This window comes from Chelonoidis abingdonii, chromosome 3 (assembly GCF_003597395.2).
Source record: "Chelonoidis abingdonii isolate Lonesome George chromosome 3, CheloAbing_2.0, whole genome shotgun sequence".
Classification (NCBI taxonomy): Eukaryota; Metazoa; Chordata; order Testudines; family Testudinidae; genus Chelonoidis; species Chelonoidis abingdonii.
The window spans coordinates 64,072,675-64,099,169 of record NC_133771.1 but is presented as its reverse complement, the minus strand read 5'-3'; the positions used below and the strand labels follow the sequence as shown (position 1 = coordinate 64,099,169).

Sequence of the window (26,495 nt, the reverse complement as noted above, 5' to 3'; positions counted from 1 at the left end):
AGGAATTTTTTCAGTGCGGGCTCTTTGGGAGAGGAGGGTTAGAGCTGCATGCATGCCTAGATGTGGAATAGCGCATTGATGTGGTCTATCGCATCGTGGTAATCACCCTCCGTAATATCTGCGGAAGTCTCATCCAGAACGTGGGCAATGCACTTGTGCAGGTTTCTTGGGAGAACCACCGAGGTCCTTGTCCCAGTCAGGCTAACGTGTCCACGCCACTGTGCCGTGAGAGGCAGGGGGACCATTGCTGCACACAAACAAGCTGCATATGGGCCAGGACGGAAACTGCATTGCAGTAGAAGACCTTCCCTTGCTTCCCAGGTCACCCTCAGCAGCACCTCCAGGACGAACTCCTGTGGAAAATGTTAGGACAGTGTTCAGTGTAGGTACCCCCTGCAGCTGTTGGCTCTCCCCAAGGCACAGAAACCCAGAGGACAGTACAACCATGAAACAGTCAGTCCCCTTTACTCACCATTTTGGGGCTCCCGTGGGTTATGTGCGCTCTCTTTGGGATGAGAAAATTATGCTATTGTGTAGATTGTGTGCACCCTCCTTAAGTGCGGGGGAATCATTACTCTGTCTGGTATAAACAATGCTGCCTCTGTTAAGTTGCATTTTGCCTTTACAGATGCAGCCTTGAGATCTCAGCCATCCATGTTATCAAGGGCTGCGAAACTGCAAAGACTCGGGAAGTGGCTGCAAAAAAGCAAAGAAGACATGCTGCAAGAAGTGATGCATCAATCTCTTAAAGAGAATCAAAAAGTGCAGGAGTGGAAGGATAGCAAAAGCAGGATCTGCCAGGAAAACGCAGCGCACCGGCGGCGAAGCACGGAACACCGGCAGCGAAGCACAGATCAGATGATAAGCATTATGGAGCACCAAGTGGATTCTGTCCAGGCGCGCGGAGCCATGCAAGCCCCCCGCCCCTCCCCTGGCAGCCTTTGTCCCAAAACTCTTTCCCTTGTGCCCCCATGTCTCTTCCAACCCACTTTCCCCAACATCTGGGTTCTTGCCGCCACCAGCTGCCTCCAACACTTGTATCTTCACCACCCAGCCCTGAAAACTGTGACCCTTACCCTCTTCACTCAACCCCCATCACCATGCAGTATTTTCATCCTGAAGTGCAGCAGTCATTGCACAGCACTCCAGACAGGACATACACAAATCTGTGATTGTACCATTCCCCACCCCACCCCCTTGCCCTTTCTGTCTCCCAAGCAGTTCTGTTTCTTTTCAATAAATAAATGGATTTTTGGCTTTGAAAACATTCTTTCTTATTGCATATAGTAAAAGATACCTTAGCCCAGGAAAGAAACAGGCACTGCAAGTCAGCGTAGCAAACACGGATTCCTACTAACATTGGAACCACTGCACTTCACTCCCATGGAGCACACCAAACATTACTGGTGGTTTTCAGTCTCAAATTGCTCCCTCAAGGCATCCCTAATCCTTGCAGCCACGCGCTGGGCCCCTCTAATAGCCCTGCTCTCAGCCTCCAGGTGTTGAACCTCCGAGTTCCATGCCTGAGTGAATCTTTCACCCTTCCCAAATGTTATGGAAGGTCCAGCACACTGATATAACTGCGGGGATGCTGTCATTGGCCAGGTCCAGCATCCCATACAAAGAGCACCAGCGGCCCTTTAAATGGCCAAAAGTACACTCCACAGTCATTCTGCACTGGCTCAGCCTGTTGTTGAACCACTTCTTGCTGCTGTCAAGGCTCCCTCTGTAGGGTTTCGTGATCCATTGCATTAACAGGTAAGCGGGGTCTCCAAGGATCACAGTGGGCATTTTGATTTCCCCTTTCTATGATCTTCCGCTCTGGGGGAAAAAGTCCCGACCTGCAGCTTCCTGAACAGGGTAGTGTTTTGAAAGATGCGTGCGTCATGCACCTTTCCGGGCCAGCCTGTGTTAATGTCAATGAAATGCCCACGGTGATCCACAAGCGCCTGGAGAACCATAGAGAAATACCCCTTCCAATTAACGTACTTGGATGCTAGGTGGGGTGGTGCCAGAATAGGAATATGCGTCCCATCTATCGCCCATCCACAGTTTGTGGATGGCTTTGCACAAATGGGTTTCCCTATGTCCTGCGCGCTACCCAGAGTCACGTTCTTCTGAGCAGGATGTGATTAATGGCCTTGCAAACTTGCATCAACACGATTTCAACGGTCGACTTTCCCACTCCAGACTGATTCGCGACCGATCAGTGGTTGTCTGAAGTTGCCAGCTTCCAGATTGCAATAGCCACCTGCTTCTCCACCAGCAGGGCAGTTCTCAATCTCATGTCCTTGCGCCACAGGATGGGAGTGAGCTCCTCGCGCAGTCCCATGAAAGTGGCTTTTCTCATCCAAAAGTTCTGCAGCCACTGCTCGTCATCCCAGATTTGCATGATGATGTGATCCCACCACTCAGTGCTTGTTTCCCAAGCCCAAAAGCAGCGTTCCACGGTGCTGAGCATGTCCATGAATGCCACAAGCAATTTTGTGTCGTATGCATTACGCGACTCAATTTCATCGTTGGACTCCTCACTGTCACTTTGGATTGTAAGGAATAGCTCCACTGCCAAACGTGACGTGCTGGCAAGACGTGTCAGCCTATTTCTCAACAGTTCGGGCTCCATTTCCCGCAGACCAAAACGGAACACAGATCGCGCTGCACAGAAACCGTTGAAAGATACCTTTGAAAGATGGTGCCAAATGTGGATGGAAACACAGGGATTGCTGGGATGCGAAGCAATCCATCACAAGGCGTTGGGACAGGACCCAGAATGCCCCGCACCCACACCCCTTTCCCACAACCCACGGCGCCAGAATGGGAAGAGGTGCTCTGTGGGATAGCTTACCATAATGCACTGCTCTCAATGCCACTGCAGGTGCCACAAATGTGGCCACGACAGTGCACTGGCAGCTGACAGTGTGGATAGACTGCAGTGCTTTCCCTACTTAGCTGTATGATGGCAGGTTTAACGCACAGCGCTGTACATCTGCAAGTGTAGTCACGGCCTCATGGTGGAATTAAGTCATATGTCGATCATTCTTGTGTGAGACCAGCAAGCCCATACTGGAGCGCAATACTCCAGTGCTAACTAACAGAGTGCCAAGGCTGAAGTGCATAATGTTTGGGCGTTGGTGCCCCACGTTTTGATCTTAGTCACTGTCTTTGTGGTCTTGATATGTAAGAGTTCTATCCAAAGTGACACGTAGGTAAACCGTGTGTGAATCATGCTTTATTTGCCGACCACTGAGAACTTATGTTCCACTCTCTGCCCGTTTCTGCATGATGTAAGTGGAAGGCACTTGACATAGTCTGCTTGGTGTCAGGTGCCACTGCTGATCATAATCAACCATAGCTGCCATAGCTGTGTTCAGAACCCTCTCAAGTATGTCAAAGGAATGTGACTGAGTGCCAAGGCATATGTGATCTGCATGAACAAACTTGCGAGACTCGGTATATAGTAGGTCATTCCAATATAAGTTGAATACGGTTGGAGATAATATTGATCCTTGCAGGAGGCTGTTCTTCTGGTGTCTCCAAGCACTTGTTTTGTCACCAGTATGCACACAGAAATGGTAATTTCTCAAAAACAGAGCCATTGCACATACTAACCAACTTGGCATAGTTGTAGACAATTTTGCCAAAAGGCCCATGTGCCAAACCATATTGTATGCTGCAGTCAGGTCAAGGAATACTTCCAGTTACAGGTAATGAACCTCAATTTTCTTTGTATTTTGCTTCTTGGTAAAATTTCAGTTTTATTTTCCTTTACAGTAATTACGTAAACATGTTAACTTCATCTCCCCTTGTGAAATCCTGGTAATTTGCCGTGATATTTTACTTGGGACATGTCATTAGCCTTTGGAAACAAGAGACTATTAAATTTAAGCCTACCATATTACCACTGTGTAAGGAAGACCCTACCTTCCTTCACTTTATTTTTAGCACATTGTAGAACTGAGTACCTCGTTCACACAAAGCACATTTACATGGTCGTCTTAGTGTGCATATGCACTCAGTAGAATATATTAATTGGTCTTCCAGTTCACTCTGTCTAGTTTCATAATTATTGGGGGGAGGGCGGGAAGGTTAAGATATGCTTCTTAGAAATTCCTTCCATAGTACTTTGCAATTGCAACAAAAATGGAAGTTTGCCCTACTCTCAATTTCTATACCACTTTTAAGAATGAATTTAGTTGAAATAGGGGGTGTCCTCATTTTCTGATAATCTCACAGCATAGACAATGTTAAAATAGTTGCATCAATTTTTTAAAATGCATTTACTTGTGATTGCAGGCAGGAACTGCTCTCTGCAGTTGGTGGGCAGTATTCATTAGAGCTACTCTGAGGGGTAAGGGAGAGAATTCTAGCTGTTGCTCTAGGACTCTAGCTATGAGAGGAAATTTTTTGTCCCCTTAACCATCTGCTTTAGGAGGGCAAGGACCAGGTCTGGGCACAGAGAAGAGCTATAGGTCGCCAGCTGAACTGCCTGGGAACCATGGGAGTACACTCCTATGAGCCATCTTCTGATTGACTAGCGGTGAGAGTCTCAAAACTCTCTTCTCCCCCCTTCACTCATCAGCCACATACCATCCCCATGTACATGAGAGACACATGTAGGAGCTGGAAGCAAGAGAAAACTGCCTGCTGTTGTCCATGTCAAGAGCTACATAAGAGTCTATGATTTCTTGCTCTAACCAAGAAATGTAATTTTTGGCTGTTATTCCTTTTTAAACTGCTTGAAAGGAGATATGGAAGACTTTTTAAAAAAAAAAAAAAAAAAAAATTAACCCAGATAATATAATATGTAACTGTTCAATGTCTTTTCTATGTTTGTTTTTTTCCTTCCCCACAAAGGCGGCTTTCTTCACTTATGTGGGAAGTTCGGTACATAGAACATAATACACGCACATTCAATGAACCAGGAAGCCCTATTGTTAAATCTGCCAAATTCGTTACAGATCTTCTGCTACACTTCATAAAGTGAGTTGATGAACAGATCTAATATTTTTGTTCTATTTTCTAACAATAGATAAAAAGTGACTAGTAGATAATTTGTGTTGTGTTGTTAATGTGAGCCTGCCATCTACTTTACTGAAGGTTGGAAGTGCAAAGCATTTATCTTTAGAAAGGGAGAGGGAAAACTCCAGGGCTCTGTAAAGAACATTATGTCAATTATTGCAAAATAGGATTCAGTTTAATGTAATGGAGTTTATAAAACAAAACATTTCAGAAACAAGGAATTGAATAATGACAAATTAGAAATTGAATCTGGACATTAACATCCTAAGGTTGTTTTTTTTTTTTCCTTCAGGAGGTATTTATGTAGAGTATCAAGAAATATTTGAAACTTTCTAAAAGCAGAAATATACCAATTACGCTTGAAAGGGAAATTTCAATATTAAATTAATTATGATATATAGTCTGCTTTTTCATTTCCTACATAAACTTTCTGACAAGTGATAGATTTAGTGGTTTATAGAGGGCATCGATATGAAAATAACCTCTTTAACACAGTATTAAAACATGGAGCTAATAATACAGTACCTGTAGGAATTTCATTCTAAAACCTTCCCATTTGGTGTAACTAGAGCTAGTTGGGAAATGGTAAATGTGTTGAAAAATGTGTGTGGCTTGCAAAACTTTTCATTTTTGATTAAAATTCTAAATAAAATGTTTTGAGAATTTTTTATGTAAAAACCTACTCTCAGTTTATTTTCTTCCCCCTCCACTCCTTTCTCCAGTGGACAGAAAGTAAAGGGGAAGTTTAAAACAAAAAGGTAAGGGGGTGATTTTTCAGTAGCACAGTCATGGCCTCTTAGACTATATGCCCAGGCCCAAGGGCTTCAGTCCTGGGCGACAAAGCTCAGGCATCATCTTCAGCTCTGAACAGTGGGACTCAGGTTACAGGCTTCCTGCTTGAGGCTGAGCCCTGGGGGCTTCGGCTATGACCCCTCCCACCCAGGGCAGCAGGGCTCAGGTCGTCTTAGGCTTCATTCCCCACCTCCTGGAGTCTTATAGTAATTTTTGTTGTCAGAAGGGGGTCGCGGTGCAATGAAGTTTGAGAACTGCTGTTTGATATGCATTTCTTAATATTGCCTCAATGTATATGCATTTCATGGAGTCACTGAAACTTATCATTTATGACTTTGACGTAGGATGTATGCTCTGTAGTTATTTTAAAGTTGTTGCACATGTGTAGCAACTTGCCTGGAAACATCACCGTTTTTGTTTTTGTTTTCAAAATAGAAAAACTGATGTGTAAATTAATTCGTGTTTTAAGCTGCATAGTAAAGGAGCAATAAAATATCCAAAAACAGTAAATCTGTGTGTTTTTAGGATTGAGAGGTTTTTTTGATAACATTCCATGTATTTCATATTTTTTTTAATCCATTGTTCCTGCATGTGTTTTTGTTGACTAAGGTCTGATATGAACACAAAAGTTGCCCTGGTTTAACTAAAGACACCTTTTTTAAAAACTGATTTAGGTAAGCTAGTGCAAAACACCATGTGGACATTCTTATTTTGGGTTAATAATAGCTTATATTGTTTTAGTTTGTGCCCATTAAAACATACCTTTAAATCAGCCATTGCAGCTTCTTTGTGTAGACTAGGTCTAAGTCTGTAAGTTTCATAATCACTGACCTGAAAAAGCAGACCATCTCACAGATCTTACTACTCTTGGCCCTATGCTATTAACATTTTTATCAGTGACTTGGAAGAAGACATAAAATCATTACCAATAAAGTTTGCAAATCACACAAAGACTGGGGAAGCGGTAAACAATCAAAAAAAGACAGGTCACTGATACAGAGCATCTGGATCATTTAGTAAAATGGGGCAAGTGATCAGTGTATATTTTAATACTGTTAAATGTAAATGCATACATCTGGGAACAAAGAATGAAGGCCATACGTATAGGATGGGGGACTGGGAAGCAGTGATTCTGAAAAAGACTTGGAAGTCATGGTAAAATCAGCTGAGCACAAGCTTTCAGAGCAATGCTCTGGCCAAAAGGGCTAATGCAATCCTTGGATGTATAAAAAAAAGGGAACCTGAGTAGGAGTTTGGAGGTTATGTTCTCTCTGTATTTGGCACTGGAGTGATTGCTGCTGGATTTTTGTGTCCATTTCTAGTGTCCACAATTCAAGAAGGAAGTTGATAAATTGGAGAGGGTTCAGAGAAGAGCCACAAGAATGATTAAAGGATTAGAAAACATTCCTTATAGTGGTAGACTAAAGGAGCAAAGTCCATTTATCTTAACAAAGAGAAATTAAAGGGGTGACTTGATTGTAGTCTGTAGGCTATAATACAGTCTTTATTATTTGTTCCCCATACCTATGTGGGGGAACAAATATTTGATAATGCGCCCTTCAATCTACCAGACAAAGCTCCTATGGCTGGAAGTTGAACAAATTCCAACTAGAAATAAGGTGCAAATATAGCAATGAGCGTTGTTAACTATTGGAACAACTTACTTAGGGTCATAGTGGATTCTCCATCAGTCACAGTTTTTTAATCAAGATTGTTTGTTTTGCTACAAGATACATTCAAGTTCAAACAGAAACTGATTCAGGGAAGTTCTATGACTTGTGTTATGCTGAAGGTCAGACTAGATCACAATGATCCCTTTTGTTTTGTGAATCTCAACTGCTGCTATCAACAGCATCCTATGGATTGATCAGATGTGTCTCTAATGCAGAATTGCTTAGTATACAGCCCTGTGGGTGACAGTTTGTCTTGTTACATAGTAACACAGACAATATTTTGGGGAAATTTTCCTCTCATTTAAGGTAACTGCTTTAGTATAATGCGTTGCCAAATTATTCAAGATCTCCAAACCAACAATTCATCTTGGTTGAACTAAATCATACAACGTACTAAACAGTAACAAATATTAGTACACACACTTCAAACAGCAGTGTTAGAAAAAAAAGATGTTTAATTGCAAATAATGTCTCACATTACCGAGACTAATATATATTAACCTTTTTTTTTCAAATTAATATAATTTTAGGTTATGGTGAAAGGTTTTGTATTCTAAGAGGTTAAATCCCAAAACAGTGTTTTTTGGGATAAAGTCTAGAATTTTTATAACTGATTATTTTATGCTGAAGGAGTGACATTTTTCATTTAAAAATATTTATTACTGTAAAATAATTGTTCTCGGCAGAATTAGATTTTTATTAGTAAATGTTGATTTCACCATACATACACACAAGCCAACAAAAAATATTTCCGTTGATAACTAAAATTTACAACTCAGCAAAGTAAGAAAAATGCTTCTTGATAACTTACTAGATTTTGATATAAGGATAGCTACTTCATGTATTCTGACGTGATGTTAACTTGCATTTCAACGGTTATAAAGTTTTAAGTTTTTGAATCTCAACATCTATTGTCATTGAATAATTATTGTCTGATCTCTCCATAATTCTTTGTAACTGTAAAAATCTAAATTGATAAAAATAAAAAAAGATGCTTATAATTAAACATCGATATTAGCTATCGAATTAAAAAAATCAAATTATGCCAATCTTAAAAATAATCTGTTAATTTTTCATATATTTTAAGAAATTTAGATAATCAGAATTTTGGAGGTTCCTTACAAATTCCAATGTAATAAACTAACTTTCTTATTATATTTCTGATTAGAATTCCTACGGTATTAATCTGTATTGCTGTAGTCATGATTACGTATGACTTGAAAAAATTTGTTCCACCTCTAAAAACAAGTTGATAATATACAACAGGATGCAAATATACACCTGTTAACATACAATATTTCTTGCTGTGCAGAGACCAAGCTTGCTATGATATAATTCCATTATATAATACAATGAAGAAGAAAGTCTTGTCTGACTCTGATGAGGTAAGCTAACAAAATACCACATGCATGTCGAAATTCCACTTCGATTTTTTTTATTCCATTTAAAAAACAATTGTTTAATGTGAAAATAGCTAAGAGAAACCACAGTATGATGGCTTAGTACTCTGCACTAGTGTTCAAGAGAAATGGGGTTTTATTACCTGCTGCAGCTTCCTGCTGCAAAGGCAGTATATTCAGCCCATTGTGAGAGGATAGAGAGTGCCCTGTGCCACCCAACTGCAGTCCTTCTAACCAATTGAGGAACAGTGGGTGAAATTCCCCTCACTCTCCAATCCAATGGTACATACACTTTGTGCACACTGTCTGTATGGTGGTGAATTTCACTCCACATTTACAAACTCAGAGAAGTCCTAAACTGCTAAAAATATATATATATATAGTGGTCATGATGTTTCAAAAATTTGAGGGTTAGGGAGGAAAAATGTGATGGAAAAGAACAGGAAGGGTCTCAGGGTTCTTATGTGGAGCACCTTCCAAAGGGACAGGGAAAGACCTACAAAGAACTGGAAGTATAAGTACAATTTCTCAAATGTGTTTATATTTTAATGTTGCAACTCATATTTTTTTTTTACTCAAAGGAAGAAGAGAAAGATACAAATGTGCCAGGGACGTCCACTAGAAAAAGGAAGGTAATATTTTCCCTTACTTTGATTCAGTGATTTTATACCACTGTAAATAGCTCCAAAAAAGGATTATACAAGAAACATTAAAAACTGAAATGCTCTATGGTGCCATAATCCAGCCTTTAAAATATTATGTATCTTCCCCCATGAGTCAACTTTAATAGTAATAGTTTCTTTATTAGCTGTAATGTGAAAAACATTTTTACCTGTTCCATTATGTATTACTGGTTTGCTAATGATGATTCACACCTTAATTATTTTCATTTACCCACTTTACTCTTTAATTTGTGAAACCAGTTAGGCTGATTGATATACAATAGTCACTATTGCCATTTCAGGATCATCAACCCAAGCGGAGGCTGCGCAACAGAGCACAGTCATATGATGTTCAGGCGTGGAAAAGACAATGCCAGGAGTTGTTAAATCTTATTTTTCAGTGTGAGGACTCTGAACCTTTTCGCCAACCAGTGGATCTCCTTGAATATCCAGTGAGTATTTTAGTGGGGGCAAGGCTGGTCATAGTTTGCATACTTGGGATGAGAGGGAGTTGCAGCTATCTTTTTCAACAGTTTTTTTTTTTTTTATCAAAATCGCTGTAGTGCCATTAGTCTCATCTAGGCAACCTGACTCAATTCCTGAGCCTTTGGTCAACTGGAGTAATCAGGATGAACTTAATAATTTGAAGGTAGCTCATGATCATGTGCGCATGCTTCTGAGATAATTATGTACCGTATATACTTGTTCATAAGCTGAATATTTTTGGTAAAAAAGTGACACATCAAAGAGTGAGGGTTGGCTTATAAATGTTTCTACACCAAAATTTGATGATTTTAAACTCTGTGGAATCATTGAATTGAGTATCTAATACATTGTCGTTTTGTTTACCTGGAGTGTCTGCAGGCATGAAGCTCCTCAGCTCCCTGTGGCCATGGTTCGCCATTCCCAGCCAATGGGAGCTGTAGGAAGTGCTAATAAACAAAACGTCCTGACCCGCCAGTGACTTACCCTGACTGCCGGGAGCCAAAGTTTGCCAACCCCTGAAATATATGGTCAGCTTATGAATGGGTCATACAGTTTTTGCTATTTTTTACCTAACCATCTTGGAGGGGTCGGCTTATAAACAAACAGGCTAATGAATGAGTATATATGGTAGTTAGATTTTTACCAAAGCAAAATGGTTATTTTTTTGGCATTTTTTACATGTCAATATTTTAATTATAGGCAGAGTTGGCAGCTGTGCTTATGAAATCCTGTTTTCAGTAGCTTATAACCTAGCCAAACGCTTAACTGTTGGGGCTAGAATTTCCATATCAGTTGTCTGCCTTAGGCTGAATCACTTTTGTAACTTCTAGCAACAAAACCCAAACATTTGGTTATTTCTGAGAACAAGCTGTGGGAAAAATACAAAATTTGGCAGGTGATAATCCTGGTGTCAGGGATGTGCCTTGTATTGTCCTTGTGAAAATCCATCCAAGTTTGCCCATATTATAAACTTCTGAAAATTGCAGCGTGCACATACTCAGTAGAGGTTTGTTAGAGACTGGTAGCATTATTTTCCAAAGATATTGTCGGCACTGAGCATGCTGCATCCTCTCATGGCTCCCACATCCCGAACATACACTATCCCCGCAAAGTGACTAAGCATGCTTAATCCCAGTACTGCTGGGAAGGAAAGAGGATGAGCAGGACTTTTCCTGAAATTTCTCATCCTGGCTGCTGGGGATCACTTTGGTGCCTGCTTGGCACCAGAACTGAGAGCAGAGACTGTCCTTTCTGTTCTTCCACGGCTGAAGCACAGGAAATGTGGTGGAGGAGAAGAAAGCAGCCTGACTTGCTCAAATGCAGTTGAGCAAGAAGAATGGACAGTTTGAGACAGACAGATGCAGGCAGGGGCAGTACGAACAGTGAAACATACGAGCAATTTGTGTGTTTCCTGTCCCTTAAGTGCCTGATCAAACAAGAGGACAGCCTGCTACTGCTGCTCCCAATACCCAATTAACTTGAGTGATGGAGGTCTGTGCTTTGGATCTAATGGTCCAAATCCTGCTGATGATGCATGTGACAGTCACTGTGGTTCAATATGATGGGTCTTCATTTTTATTTCAGTTTGCTTTTATTAAAAACATAGCAATTTACGCTAAAACAAAACTAGGTCACCCACTCCTCCCGCCCTCCCCCCCAAGATATGTAGTAAATGAGGCAGGGATTGCAGGTAGAGAAAAGATAGGTATCATCGTTAATGCAGTTGAATTAGAATGCTGGAGTACTAGATTCTATCCCTGCCTCTTCCACAAAGTTCCTCTGTGATGCTGGGCAAGTCACTTAAACCAGACTTTTCAGTCTGTGTCCGCCTCAATTTCTGGCTGCCCAATTTGAGACATCAGGACCTTGATTTGCAGAAGTGCCGAGCACTTAGTATTGTTACGGGGATCAATAACAGTTAGGCTTAGAATGTATAAAGTACTATAAAAATGCTAAGTATTCTGAAAAAACTCAGACCCAAGACATCTCAAATTAGGCACCCAAATTTAGTGCTTCAGTTCCCTGTAAAATAACAGTATCATCATCATATCTCCTAATGGTTTTGTAAAGAATAATTCATTAAAGTTTGTGAATCACTTAAATACTACAGTGATGAATGTTATAAAAAAGTTTGTGGGGAAATTAATAATTCTGTACTCAGTGTAGAATTTGGATGGTGTACAGTCAATAACGTGTAGGCTACAACTGAATTACGAGAATTTAAAAAGCCAGAATAACTGCTCATTGACTGAACAATACCTCTCCTGTGCACTGAGTGAGGAGAGGTCCAGTAGAAAAATTAGTATGTGATCATGTAATTAAAGACTATGTCATAATGCATATGCACAAGGGGGGCAAGCTTAATTCTGGCACTTCCTAACTTTTGACTGCTTGACCCTGCAACACTAATGTCCTTTAATTCAGGTTTTTTCTGTGTAATAATAGTATTAGGTATTTCCTCCTCTGCCTGAATAATCCAACAGTCAGTCATGTTTACTCTTCTCTCCAGGTTGTTAATTTGATAAGATGTTCCTTCACATTTTCCTTCTAAAGTTGTCACTGGATAAAATAGTCAGTGAGAATACTGCTGTTTGCATGAGAGTTCTATAGAAGGGAGTAATCGAGATTCTAATGCAATGGTACCCAAACTGTGGAGTGTGCCCATTTATGGGCATGCGGAGGAACATTCAGAGGGGGGAGGAAGGGGCAGCAGGAACCAGGCCAGCCCCCATCAGGGGCAGGGAGAGAGCGCCATGATTCCAGCCCAGTTCCACCCCCTAAATTTGTGTGGCTTTCATTTTGGAGGCTAGTAGGACTTTAAGGATCAGCAGTAGCCTAGCACCATCATCCAAATTATTTTTTATTCAAATTCATTTTTTAAAAGCAACTGTGGTGAAATTCTGCGTGCTTTTGATAAACTTTGGGCGTTGTTGGGCCATCCAGGGAAACATTTTAGGGGGAGAGATACAAATGCCCACCCTTTGTTCATAACTGCATTAAATTAGAATTGAAATTGTTCTCTTTCTATGGCATTCCTGCTTTCAGTGAGGCTGAGGCACATCCATGTATTAGATATCAGAAGCAGTATGAAATTTACTAAAATGGAACTCGTAATTTTCTTGTTTGTTGAAGTTGTTCATTTACCAAATGGAATTGATTTTGTATCAATGTTGCTTATAATGCTCAAGTTTAAGGTCAACTCTGCCAGGAGCAACATTGCTTCTTTGAGATCAGAAGGCGTTGCTTCCCTGGAATAGATCTTGAAAGACGCTTTTGTGGTCTTCCATGCAGACTTTTAAAGTTGACAATAGAATTGGGCAAAGCTAATCTAATTGACAAGTAATTTTGTCCTACTGAATGAAAGATGCTGGGCCCAACGAACATAATTTCTGTTACATGTTGATTTGCTAATAATTTTTGTAGGATTACAGAGATATTATTGACACACCGATGGATTTTGCTACAGTTAGAGAAACTCTGGAAGCTGGCAATTATGAGTCTCCAATGGAATTATGTAAAGATGTGAGACTTATTTTCAGCAACTCTAAAGCTTACACACCAAGCAAAAGATCAAGGGTAAGGATATACAATTTACTCACCCAAATTCTTGATATGTATTTATTTAAGGGAAGTTCACATACCTCAGAAACGCACAAGATAATTAATGATTTTTGTCAGAAATTAAATGTTAAAACAAAGCTGGGATATTTCTCAACTCCAAAAAGTTTAAATGCTTATTCCATCATAAATATTATTCCTATTATGAGACAAACAGAAGAATGTGCAGCAAGCTACAGTATAAATAATGTTTTGGTCATTAAAGGCTTGAAAGTTCCGTGCTGCTGTCTTGGATTTTCAGTTATCACCTTTGGGATGAGGTGTAAATGAACATTTGAGACAAGGTTGAATAAGGGATAAATTGTGTGGAAGGAGGGATGTGTGGAAAATGTGGTATGATTGGACACGCTGCGACAAAAAATATTTCACTCATATTTGTGAGAGGATAATAATTGATTCTCCATAACAGAAACTGTTTCCAGAAATCCCCACACTTGGAATTACACAAATCTCAGAACTTTAATTAGCCTCGGAGAGGACAGTGACATTCTGAACTGTTCAATGGTGGTCATTGACACTGTTAAGTGGCATTTCCCTGGTTTTTTTTTCCATCTGTCAGTTGATTTTGGAATTGCTGGTCACTGAGATGATAGCTCTATATCAGTGGTTCTCAACCAGGGGGTACATCAGCTCATCTAGATATTTGCGTAGTTTTACAATAGGCTATGTAAAAAGCACTAACAAAATCAGTACAAACTAAAATTTCATACAGTGACCTGTTTATACTGCTCTATACAGAATACACTGAAATGTAAGTACAATATTTATATTCCAATTAATTTATAATTATATGGTAAAAATGAGAAAGTAAGCATTTTTTTCCGTAATAGTCTACTGTGACACTTTTGTATTTTTATGTCTGATTTTGTAAGCAAGTAGTTGTTAAGTGAGGTGAAACCTGGAGGTACATAAGACAACTCAGAGTGCTGAAAGGGGCACAGTAGTCTGGAAAGTCTGCTCTACATTTTATCTTGAAAAAAAAATGTCCTTCACTTTAAGTACTTAGTCTTCTGGTTTGAGAAATCCTATGAAAGTAAAGGCAGCACATAAATGTATTGGTGATGAAAACTACAGCATTACTACTAAGGTCCTTTCTTCTGCTCATCAAGGGCTAAATACTAACAACTAATTCTGAGACTTAAGAGGAGTGCTGTCAAGTATGCTGTGCTTGGGGGTTTATTCATGTGTGACTGGTACATTCTCCTCCAAGTCTTCTCATTTACTGTTATCTTAATACAGGAGACAAACTTCTTAGCAGACAACCTCAGTTCTCTGTACTTATGTCATCCACCGGAACTAGAGTGCTGTTACCTCCATACCTCTCATCTGCTTGTTTAGAAATTCAAATTGTAAAAGGCTTTTATCTTCAGTAGTTTTAAGGTTGTCAGATAAGGTTATTCCAGGTGCTTGTGGAGTTCGGTGTTTTCTCCATACACAAGCTATATACATCACAGTGGAAGTTGGTTCCAATCTGGTTCCAACCATTCATTGGTGTTTCAGTCCCATTCAATACCTCTCATTTGGGATTACGTGTACTTTTCTCTGAAAAGTATACCTGATAGCTGCTTATGTCTATCTCCTAGCAGGTCAGACATCAATCTTTATTTATCCATTTGTAAAGCAGGGTTTTAAGAGATTCCTTCACTTGTTTCTTCTAGTGAGGTGTTTGGCAACTGTCACACCTAACTGTAAAATCTAGGTGCTGGACTAGCCTCCTGGTGCTTTTAGTGTCTGCCTTCATTTGTCATTTTCCAGGTGCTTTGTTCCTTTTCCCCTCTCCCCCCAAAAAATACTCTAGCCAGTCCGTTTGTTTGTTTTGTTTTCCCAGATCTATGGCAACTATACTGTATTAATTGGATATGAAACAAACTCTCATCTGCTAGGTGGCTAGGACCAGGTCTTTCCATGAATCAGCCAAATTCTCTGTAGGCTTAATAGTAAAGACTAATGGAATATCTAAGGTACCCAGGTAGTCAGTTTAATTAGAGCTGTGGCAGTGCTTGCAGTCTACTTTCTCTCTCCTCTTGGGGTGGATTGCTGCTGCTGAGTAATGTCCTGTTATGGGAATATATGGACACAACTTAATGTGGGAAAAACTAAATTATTTAGCACTGGATTACTGTGGTTCTCAAAATGTATTCCCATCACAGATGCACGGTGATACTTGTTCCCTTTTACATCAGAGCCTGTAGTCTGGAAAGGAGTCAGAAACTCAGGGAGAAGGGCCGTGCACCTCTTTCTAACCTCTTCCTTTGTGCCAGTCTCTATATTTTCACAGGGTCATGGTCCACTTTTGGGTAAACTGCTTTGATGGTTCAAGCTGGACCCTCAAGAGTACAGCTCTGTGGAGTCTACTGTAAATTTCATTTCATTCTTACTTAGACATTAAAATATCTCTTCTCTATATTAATGGTGTAAGTTTTCTAAACAGATATTGTTATATTCAGTAAAAACAAATCCTACTGGAAAATTGTAGACCTTAAAAGATTTTTTGTATTATTTGCTTATTCCATATATTGGTTTCTATTTTTAATAGATTTACAGCATGAGTTTGCGCCTTTCTGCTTTCTTTGAGGAACATATAAGTTCCGTTTTATCAGATTATAAATCTGCTCTGCGCTTTCATAAAAGAAACACAATGAAGAAACGAAGGAGGAAAAGAAGAAGAAGCAGCAGTTCTGTTTCCAGTAGTGCTGCATCAAGGTACATTAATTTCTGTAAGATAATACGAAATGCTATATAAGTTTGAGATATCTAAATAATAGAACTTGGTGTGGTGTTTTTTACTACGTCCGTTACTATATTGCAGAATGCTTTATTTGATATGCAAGTCCCTGTGATGTGGAAGATTTTTAAACTTTAACTAAAGCTATCCTAGTGTAAGTGATTAAAATTCAAATAACTGCTAAACATACAGTAAAATACATTGTTAGGATAGTAATGGCATCATGCTTTGTCATATAATTAGCATTTACAGTGATTCTTCACTAAAGATTCACTTTTCAGCGGCTCAGAACAAAATGAAATTCCATTGTTAATGTCATATTTTAATGTATTTTATATAGAAACAACTATTTTACTCCCACAGTCTTAGACACTACCCAGCATATTGCTTTATTTATCCCTGTAGAATATTAAATGTGGTCATCCAGATTACAAATCTTGCTTCTGTTTACAGCCCTGAAAGGAAGAGAAGGTTAATAAAACCTCAGTTGAAGGCAGAAACCTCTGCCGCCTCATCATCTTCAGTTCCTGTACGGTCAACAGCACTGAGACACATTGCTGCTCAGATGAATGGAAAAGCAACTGAATCTTCCTCTTTGGTGCGGACTAGAAGTAATAGGGGGATAACAGATACAGCTGTTACAGAACAACCGTCCACTTCTTCAGGAGGAAAACCTTTAATTACAAAATCTAATACTACTGCCGTGTCAGGGAAAACAGGTAGGTTTGAAAAGCATTCATAATTTTTGCAGCTTTTTAAATTTCAAAGTTTACTGTTTCTTAGACATTAGTTCATTTGTAGCTGTTTCTTAGCACTGCAGTGAGGATTAGGAATGGATACTGTGTATTCAAGTTAACAATCTCAGGAAAGCTCAAAGAGGGAGACTGAAAGATTCAGGATTTTGGTAACAGAAATGGAGACATTGGTTCAAATATGGTACAGCTCAGTAGTGACTGAAAGGCGTTACCTTCCTGCTGAGCCAGATAAGATTTACAAAAATAATATAAACCATTATAATGAATGATTCAGTATTGCTTATACATTTCTCTTTTTAGTATTGGAGAATTCCACCAAACATTCCAAGAACCCCAATATTCTATCAATTCCTAGCCAATCCAGTTACAGCCACAACACTAGGAATAACTCTTCAAGAGAAAATGTGGAGAAAGATAAACAAATCAAGCGTAAAATGAAATCATCCACTATTAATCAGCAAGGTAATGTTTGTAATAACTACCATTAATTCACATAATCAGAAGGTTAATTACATGACTGAATTACACCATTAAAATACCCCTTTGATTTCATAGTTAATATAAGTGTTTTTAGAATCCGGGTATATTAACATAGTATTTAGACTGTAATTGCAGATATTGGGCTGCATAACTGTGATGTGATTTCAGTATATTATAAAGTATTACTGAATGTTTTAAGATAAACAATGTTATAAATATGTTAAATGTTAAAAAATCTTAAAATCTGAAGAAATGTATTCAGTTACCTTTACCAGAGGAGAATAGAGCATGATTATACTGGGACACTAAAGAAAGTTAATCCAAATTAATTTTTAAAGTGGATTAGTTAAACTGTATTAGGCCCTGCGTGAACACTCTTATTCAGAATTAAAATTCATTTTGTGAATTAAGCTAAACCAAATTTAATTCTGAATAAGAATGTCCATACAGGGGCTAATGCGGTTTAACTAATCCATTCCAATTCACGCATATATTTAAGTCAAATTAATTTTTCTGGGTGTACCTGTGTAGACAAGTCTTAAGAGTGTAAAGCAAAGATCCCTCCTGAAGAACAGCACTCAGATATTATGGTTGATTTAATTTAATTTGTAGTTTATATTCTCAAATTAAATAGCATTTTGTGCAATATATTTAATCAGAATCTGAAACTACTGACTCAGAGTGCCATAATCTGGAGATAATGGGAATGTTGTAATACCATGAGGTGAAACCTAACCCCCTCCCCCCCCAAATAACAGAAAATGTGGAAATGCAAGAAGTGCTAAATGACTTTTTTGTTTCCGTTTTCATCAAAAAGGTTCGTAGCATTCGAATGTCTAACATAGTGAATGCCAGTGAAAATGAGGTAGGATCAGAGGCTAAAATAGGGAAAGGACAAGTTAAAAAATACTTAGACATCTTACCAAGTCACCAGGACCTGATGAAATACATCCTAGAATACTAAAGGAGTTGACTGAGGAGATATCTGAGCCGTTAGCAGTTATCTTCGAAAAGTCATGGAAGATGGGAGAGATTCCAGAGGATTGACAAACAGCAAATATAGTGCCCATCTATAAAAGAGGAAATAAGGACAACCCGGGGAATTAAAGTCCTATCAATTTAACTTCAGTATTCGGAAAGATAATCGAGCAAATAATTAAGCAATCAATTTGCGAACACCTAGATGATAATAAGGTGTTAAGTAACAGTCAGCATTAATTTTTCAAGAACAGATCATGTCATACCAATCTAATAGCTTTCTTTGACAGACTAACAAACCTTGTGGATGGGGGGAAGCAGTAGATGTGGTATGTATTGACTTTAGTAAGGCTTTCGATAGTCTCTCTCGTGACCTACTCATAAACTAGGAAAATACAACCTATAAGGTAGGTGCAAAACTGGTCCCAGAGAGTAGTTACTCATCATTGGATAGAAAGCTAGCTAGATCGTCAGGCTCAGCGGGTAACGATCAATGGCTCCATGTCTAATTGGCAGCCGGTTTCAGGCAGAGTGCCCCAATGGTTGATCCTGGGGCCAGTTTTGTTCAATATCTTCATTAATGATTTGGAGGATGGCGTGGACTGCACTCTCGGCAAGTTTGCAGATGACACTAAACTGGGAGGAGTGGTAGATACCCTGGAGGGTAGGGATAGGATACAGAGGGACCTAGACAAATCAGAGGATTGGGCCAAAAGAAACCTGATGAGGTTCAACAAGGACAAGTGCAGAGTCCTGCACTCAGAGATGGAAGAATCCCATTCACTGCTACAGACTAGGGACCAAATGGCTAGGAAGCAGTTCTGCAGAAAAGAACTTAGGAGTTACACTTGCCCTTGTTGCCAAGAAGGCTAACGGCATTTTGGGCTGTATAAGTAGGGGCATTGCCAGCTGATCGAGGGACATGATCATTCCCCTCTATTCGACATTGGTGAGGCCTCATCTGGAGTACTGTGTCCAGTTTTGGGCCCCACACTACAAGGATGATGTGGAAAAACTGGAAAGAGTCCAGCGGAGGGCAACAAAGTCATGAAGCACATGACTTATGAGGAGAGGCTGAGGGAACTGGGATTGTTTAGTCTGCAGAAGAGAAGAATGAGGGGGGATTTGATAGCTGCTCTCAACTAGCTGAAAAGAGGTTCCAAAGAGGATGGATCTAGACTGTTCTCAGTGGTACCAGATGACAGAACAAGGAGATATGGTCTCAAGTTGCAGTGTGGGGCAGTTTAGGTTGGATATTAAGAAAACCTTTTTCACTAGGAGGTCGGTGAAGCACTGGAATGGGTTACCTAGGGAGGTGGTGGAATCTCCTTTAAGGTCCCTTTCAACCCTGATATTCTATGATTCTGTCATTCACAGTCAAGCTGAAAGAGCGTATCGAGTGGGGTCTCACAGAGTCCAGTTCTATTGAATATCTTCATCAGTGATTTAGATAATGCATAAAGAGTACACTTATAAAGTTGGTAGAAGATACCAAACTGAGAGGGATTGCAAGTGTTTTGGAGGATAGGATTATAATTCAAAATGATCTGGACCAGGGATGGCCAATGTGAACCTGAGAAGGAGCCAGAATTTACCAATGTACATTGCCAAAGAGCCACAGTAATACATCAGCAGCACCCCATCAGTTTCTCCCCTCCCCTCCCCCACTCCCAGTGCCTGCCATCCACAATCAGTCCTGCTGATCAGCGCCTCCCTCTCTCTCCCCCTTCTCTTGATCAACCGTTTCGTGGCATGCAGGAGGCTCGGGGAAGGGGCGGGGGCAAAGGCACAGCAAACTCAGGGGAGGGGTGGGGAAGGGGTAGAGTGGAGGCAGAGCCAGGGGTTGAGAGGTGAGCACCCTCTGGCACATTGGAAAGTTGGCGCCTGTAGCTCCAGCCCTGGAGTCAGTGCCTAAACAAGAAGCCGCATATTCACTTCTGAAGAGCTGCCTGTGGCTCCGGAGCCACAGGTTGGCCCCCTCAATTTGGACAAACTGGAAAAATGGTTTGAAGTCAATAGGATGAAATTCAATAAGGACAAATGCAAAGAACTCCACTTAAGAAGGAACAATCAGTTCCACACATACAAAATGGGAAATGACTACTGCAGAAAGGGATCTGGAGGGTTATTGTGGATCACAAGCTAAATATGAGCTCAGTGTAACACTGTTACAAAAAAAGCATACATCATATTAGGCTATATTAGCAGGAGCGTTGTAAGCAAGACATGAGAACTAATTCTTCTGCTCTACTCCATGCTGATTGGGCCTCAACTGGAGTATTGTGTCCAGTTCTGGGTGCCACATTTCAGGAAAGATGTGAACAAATTAGAGAAAGTCCAGAGAAGAGCAACAAAAATTATTAAAGATCTAGAAAACATGACATATGAACAGGGCTCCATATCTGTCACGGATGCTATGACTTTCGCAATCTCCGTGACTTCTGCAGCAGCTGGTGTGGCTGGTCCCAGGGCCTCCCAAGCAGGAGGCTCCAGGGACAGCCACACTGGGCACTGATGGAACAGCTCCATAGCTAGTGTTCGGGCGGCCCCATAGCCAGCTGCACGGGCCGCTGCTCAGTGCTCCCACCCCACCAGAGCAGCAACCTCCCCCAGCCCCACACAGTGCCTCCCATCACAGCACCCTGTTTCCCACTCCTTCCCCCACAGCTAAGATTTAGTCAGGAGTATAGACTACAAGTCACAGACAGGTCATGAGCAGTGAATTTTTGTTTATTGCCCATGACTTTCATTAAAAATACCCATGACTAAATTGTAGCCTGACCTATGAGGGAAGATTGGAAACATTGGGTTTGTTTAGTCTGGGGAAGAGAAGATTGAGGGGACGTAAGTTTTCAAGTACATAAAAGATTGTTACAAGGAGGAGGGAGGTAGCTTCTCTGAGGTTACGACAAGAAACAATGGGCTTAAATTGCAGCAAGGGCAGCTTAGGCTGGATATTAGGAAAAGCTTCCTGTCAGGGTGGCTAAGCATGGGAATAAATTGCCTAGAGAGGTTGTAGAATCTCCATCCTTGGAGATTTTTAAGAGCAGGTTAGACAAACACCTGTCAGGGATGGTCTAGGATAATACTTAGTCTTGCCATGAGTGCAGGGGGCTGGACTAGATGACCTCTCAAGGTCCCTTCCAATCCTATGATTCTGTGATTTTTTCTTGGTTCTAATACTGCATATAGCTCTTTGTGACTCTCTGTGTGGCTCTCATGGAGTAGACTCCACTTGCCATTCTCAGAGAACACTCAGGAAAATCAGGCCAGTGGTGCGGAAACTGCTGAAATATTTTTTCGTTGCCCCTGAACAGCAGGAAAGAAAATGTATTGCTTGGAAAACTGTAAATACAAGTGGTACCACCACCTTCTCTAGTGCAGCTTCCAGTAAGAAGCTGCAGGGAGAATGAGAGAACACATTCCTCTCTCTCCTGCCTAACAATAGGGAGGAGGAGAAAAGAAAAACAACCTCCTTACCCCATCTCTTCTTGGAGAGAGAGATTTTTTTTCCCCATGAGGCAATGATAGTGTGTGGTGATTCTGAGTCACAGTGATGTAACATCACATATCTTGCTGCATTATTATATCATAAAGATTTCTGAATAATATGAGGATTGTTGTTATGACTGGGCAATGTCAGCTAATGCTTAATTGTTGGAAAGTCACTTTAAGATTGATTAATATTGACCTATTGTCAAACTGCTCTGTAATGAAAAAAGCCTGTTTTTTTGGTCGTTGAACTGTGTCACACGGGAAGCATTTCAGTGCCACGTGTGTTCACAAGTACTTCCTTTTAGATTTAGATAATTATTTCCTTAGATTTATTAAAAGTATTTATCTAAACTGTAGACACCTGTACATATATGAAAAATATCAACAAAAGATACAATATAGAGTGATATTCTCCCAAATAATCCATTTGGCAGTTAAGAATAGCTCATAAATAATATCCCCTTCACTATCTCTTACAACCTACTCCTAACTGGAAAGTGGAAGAGAACAGATAAACTTTGCAGCATATCCTGGATTTCAGGATAGTCTAGCAAGGAAAGTGAACTCCAGACTTGTGCATCCCTCACAGAGAATATCCAGCCAGTAGCTTCTGCCCCACCAAACCATTAATTATTATTTATTTCTGTTGTGGTAATATCTAGGAGCCCTAGTCATGGACCATGACCTTATTGTACTAGGCACTGTACAAACACATAACAAAGATACAGTCCCTGTCTTAAAAAGCTTATTTAGCTCTCCACCTCTGCTGGATCACAACTGCCGTATTATTATGAGAGAGACAAGGTTGGTGAAGTAATATCTTTTATTGGACCAACTTCTGTAGGCGAGACAGACAAGCTCGCAACCTGACACACACAAAGCTCAAAAGCTTGTCTCTCTCACCAAGAGAAGCAAGGGGTGGAAAATTCTGGAACAGTATACCTTTGTGAATGCAAGAATGCTCAAGGTGCTGGTCTAATCTCCATTTAACAAAGATGTGGACAGATGTAGCTGCTCCACATCAGAAGAGAAGTGATGTTAATGAGTAACTGGTTTAAATTGAAAGATGTTATTGAACTGGAAAGTTTTTCAGTTACACAGCAGAAGCAAGGGAAAATCCCAGGTTTGGTGGTGTGGAAGTCAAATATGAATATCACACCTCTTAAATGTTCCTCACTGTGAGGATATCACTTCTTTTAAACCCAAAGATTCCTGCATTCCACGCAAATTTGACATCCAGACTTTTATTTTTTAAAACCATTTACATCAGAAATAAAGAATCATGGAGCCATTGTGACAGAAAGCTTACTTATACTAAAGCAATGAGTCCAGCAGCATTTTAAATTTCCTGCATGAACAATTTTTTTAATTAAGTTTTTGGGTCTCTGTCACACGTGTCCCACGTTTGGGCCTTCACAGATGAAGGCAGTTATGGTATATCATCCACTCAGAAGGTATTTTATGAATAGTGAATGGAATAGTTTTATCAGGGGCCATTGGGAAATAAAGAATGTAGATTTCTCTTACATATTATTACTCTGTTATTTCTTTACAGCAGACTGCAAAAATAATGCTTTGGCATCAGGAAGCATTCAGGTAAATGGACATGGAGGGCAACCTTCAAAACCTCCAGTTAAAAGAGGGGCTGCACGGAAACCGAAGATAGAGGCTAATAGCAGTACATGTGAAGTGGTGCACAAGAAAAGAGGTAGAAAACCCAAAAAGTTACAAATTGCTGAACAGATGAATGCAGAGCAGAATTCAGTCCAGACCACCAGGGACATGGTAATAGAAGAACCCTCAGTTTCTAGTGCAAGCAATTCTCTTTCTGAAAATAATGTGAAGGAAGCTGTATTACAAAAAAAAGGTCGTGGAGGCAGAAAGCCAAAAAGAAAGACACAGACACGTCAACCAGACTCAGACCTTATGATCCCTGCGAATGTTAAGATGCAGACAAGAAGCAGGAGGAAAAGAACAGATGAGCCTGTAGAAGAAGAAGTGTCTGAGGAACTGAAAGATTCTGAACCTCACATGAGAACTAGAAACCAGGGTAGGAGGACAGCCTTTTACAATGAAGATGACTCTGAAGAAGAGCAAAGGCAGCTACTATTTGAAGACACCTCTTTAACTTTTGGAACGTCTAGCAGAGGCAGAGTCCGAAAGTTGACTGAAAAAGCAAAGGCTAATTTGATTGGCTGGTAACTGTTACCAAACATATTCCTTAGAATGCTATGAAGCAGGTACAGTTAAGGAGTGAGCAGAAACAAAGACTTCTGCTCCCCTGCTGCTATTATGGATTAGAAGAATATGTTGTGATTTGAAAAAATTAGCAAAAAAGAAAATGGAGAGAACACTTCTTTGAAACAAATATATATTTTAAACTTTTGCTATTTATTGCCCTCTAGACAGGTTATACATTTCAACAGTCATTTTGGTCATAGTTAAGAATAATTGAAGACCTGTAAATAAGCAATTACTGACGTTTTAGAAGTGAGAACTACTGTACTCCTGAGCAGTGCAGAGTATTTCTGTGATTAAACAAAGTGATAGAACTTTTAATGCCACAAACTGAGAACAGAAGTCTATTTTTGACCAAGCAAGGTACATTTTTATTGATTGCAGAAGTCATGTCTCCCAGGAAGGCAGATACTGACAAAGAGTGGCCGTAAATTAAGAATTACATTTCCATTAAGGACAAATGCAAAATTTCCAGATTTTGCTAATCTGAAAATGTTTAATTTGAGTAGTGATGGAGCATTCAACTGCAAAAGAAGCCTAGCACAGGCTGTTGGTTTATCCAAGTTTCTGCCAAACAGAGAGAAAATGTAATCACAATATATATATATATATTATATCCACATTGGAAAAAGTTTGACTAATATGTCTAATTTTTCAGACCTTGATTCTTTTATCAATCACTAAATCTCTGTTTATTGTGCCAAAGACTGAGAAACAGTGCAGTGGAAAGCCTTCTTTTCTTTTTCTTTTTTTTCTTTTTGTGTGTGTGTGTCTGTGTGTATGTGTGTGTGTCAGTACTGCAAACACTTTTCAAAGACAAAAAAAGACTGTGTATCATTCTATATAGCAAGTTGTTATAAATTGTGCTGACATATATCCTCTTTTGGTACTTACAATAGAAAACAGTAACGCACTGATAGGGTCCTTTGACAAAGATGTTTTAGACAAAATTTATAATTGGTTAAAGGATTCAACGAAATTACAGGAAAAAGTATGGGCTTATGATGTTTACTTTCTGATCTGAATTGATTGTTTTCTACAACTTTTGATGTGTTGAGTAATCTAAAAATGACTTACAAAGAAGTGTGTATGTGTAGATTGATATATACACAAACACATACATATACAATATCACCCAGGTATAGAATCTCTTTTTCAGGATTTTTTAGATAGCACTAGAATTTAAAAAAAAAGAAAAGAAAAGAAAAAAGAATTTTAAATGTCATACTTTATAGTTTAATTTTAAGGGGAAGATTGGTTATTTTCAATTATTAAAGGTTAAAAAAGGCCAAATCACTTTTTATGCAATCATGTTTTATACAGTGGTCTCATTGCACATTGTGTTTTTTCTGCACTTTTTATGGTATACTTATCACTCTGACATAAGTCAATATACACCCTAAAGAAAAATTACATTTAATGATTGTGCCTTGTATTCTATTATTTCTTGCATTCTTAGTAAAATTAAGTTGTCTATTGTAAATGATAACTATATGACTTAGGGGAATGTATTACTATATATACTGCTGTGGAAAAGAAAAGCAGTTATTTATTTGTTTATGGTACATTTAGTTATTTTATACCTTAAAAACAAACTTTAATACCATTTTCTATTGCTTAAAAGGTATTGTCCAGTTTGAAAAGAAGTATAGAAATAGTAGTATTTTCTGAAATCTGGTATGGTACAAAAATGTAACCAAAAATTTCAGATACATTATTTTGGGGTAGCATGAGATAATGTGTCATGACCCTGATTTAGAAGAATAAAAATTGAAAATTAAATATTAAAAAGTAGAGCCTAGTGCTGAAAACCCTTACTTATACAAGAAGTCTTCATTTACAAGACAAGTCTGATGGACTTGAGTGCAACTGCTGAAGAAAGAATTTGCAGGATTTAGGACCTTTAAACTTGCACAGATTTTCTTTATTCATTCTGGGCCAAATCCTATACTCATTATTCTGTTACAACAGTCTGTTTAAGAAATGCCTGAGCGAGGAAATCAGGAGTTGGCCCAAGAAGAGTAGGTATTAGCTATCATTTACCTATTATGGATAAAAACCAGTAACCCATGTGCTTGGCATTTTTAGTATTGATTTATGTACCTTCATTACACATCTCTATATGAAATTAAGTAAACTATTTCCCAGAGCCTGACTGGATTACTTGGACTCTG

The 26,495-nt window shown here is 39.4% G+C and overlaps 1 protein-coding gene across 4 annotated transcripts in view; it reads left to right on the top strand.

Moving 5' to 3' along the window:
* Positions 1–25,534, top strand: part of PHIP (PHIP subunit of CUL4-Ring ligase complex) — a 341,415-nt gene extending 315,881 nt beyond the window's left edge. For 3 of the 4 annotated variants that reach the window (XM_032794919.1, XM_032794916.2, XM_075063813.1), the window contains 9 exons: positions 4,855–4,980; positions 8,797–8,869; positions 9,466–9,516; positions 9,849–9,998; positions 13,456–13,608; positions 16,187–16,353; positions 16,829–17,094; positions 17,431–17,592; positions 23,639–25,534. In XM_032794919.1, the coding sequence (XP_032650810.1) occupies positions 4,855–4,980; positions 8,797–8,869; positions 9,466–9,516; positions 9,849–9,998; positions 13,456–13,608; positions 16,187–16,353; positions 16,829–17,094; positions 17,431–17,592; positions 23,639–24,285 (1,795 nt within the window). In that variant the 3' untranslated portion in view covers positions 24,286–25,534. The remainder of the gene's footprint in view (positions 1–4,854; positions 4,981–8,796; positions 8,870–9,465; positions 9,517–9,848; positions 9,999–13,455; positions 13,609–16,186; positions 16,354–16,828; positions 17,095–17,430; positions 17,593–23,638) is intronic. The other variant, XM_032794918.2, reaches the window with a different exon arrangement.
* The last annotated feature ends 961 nt before the right edge of the window (positions 25,535–26,495 follow it).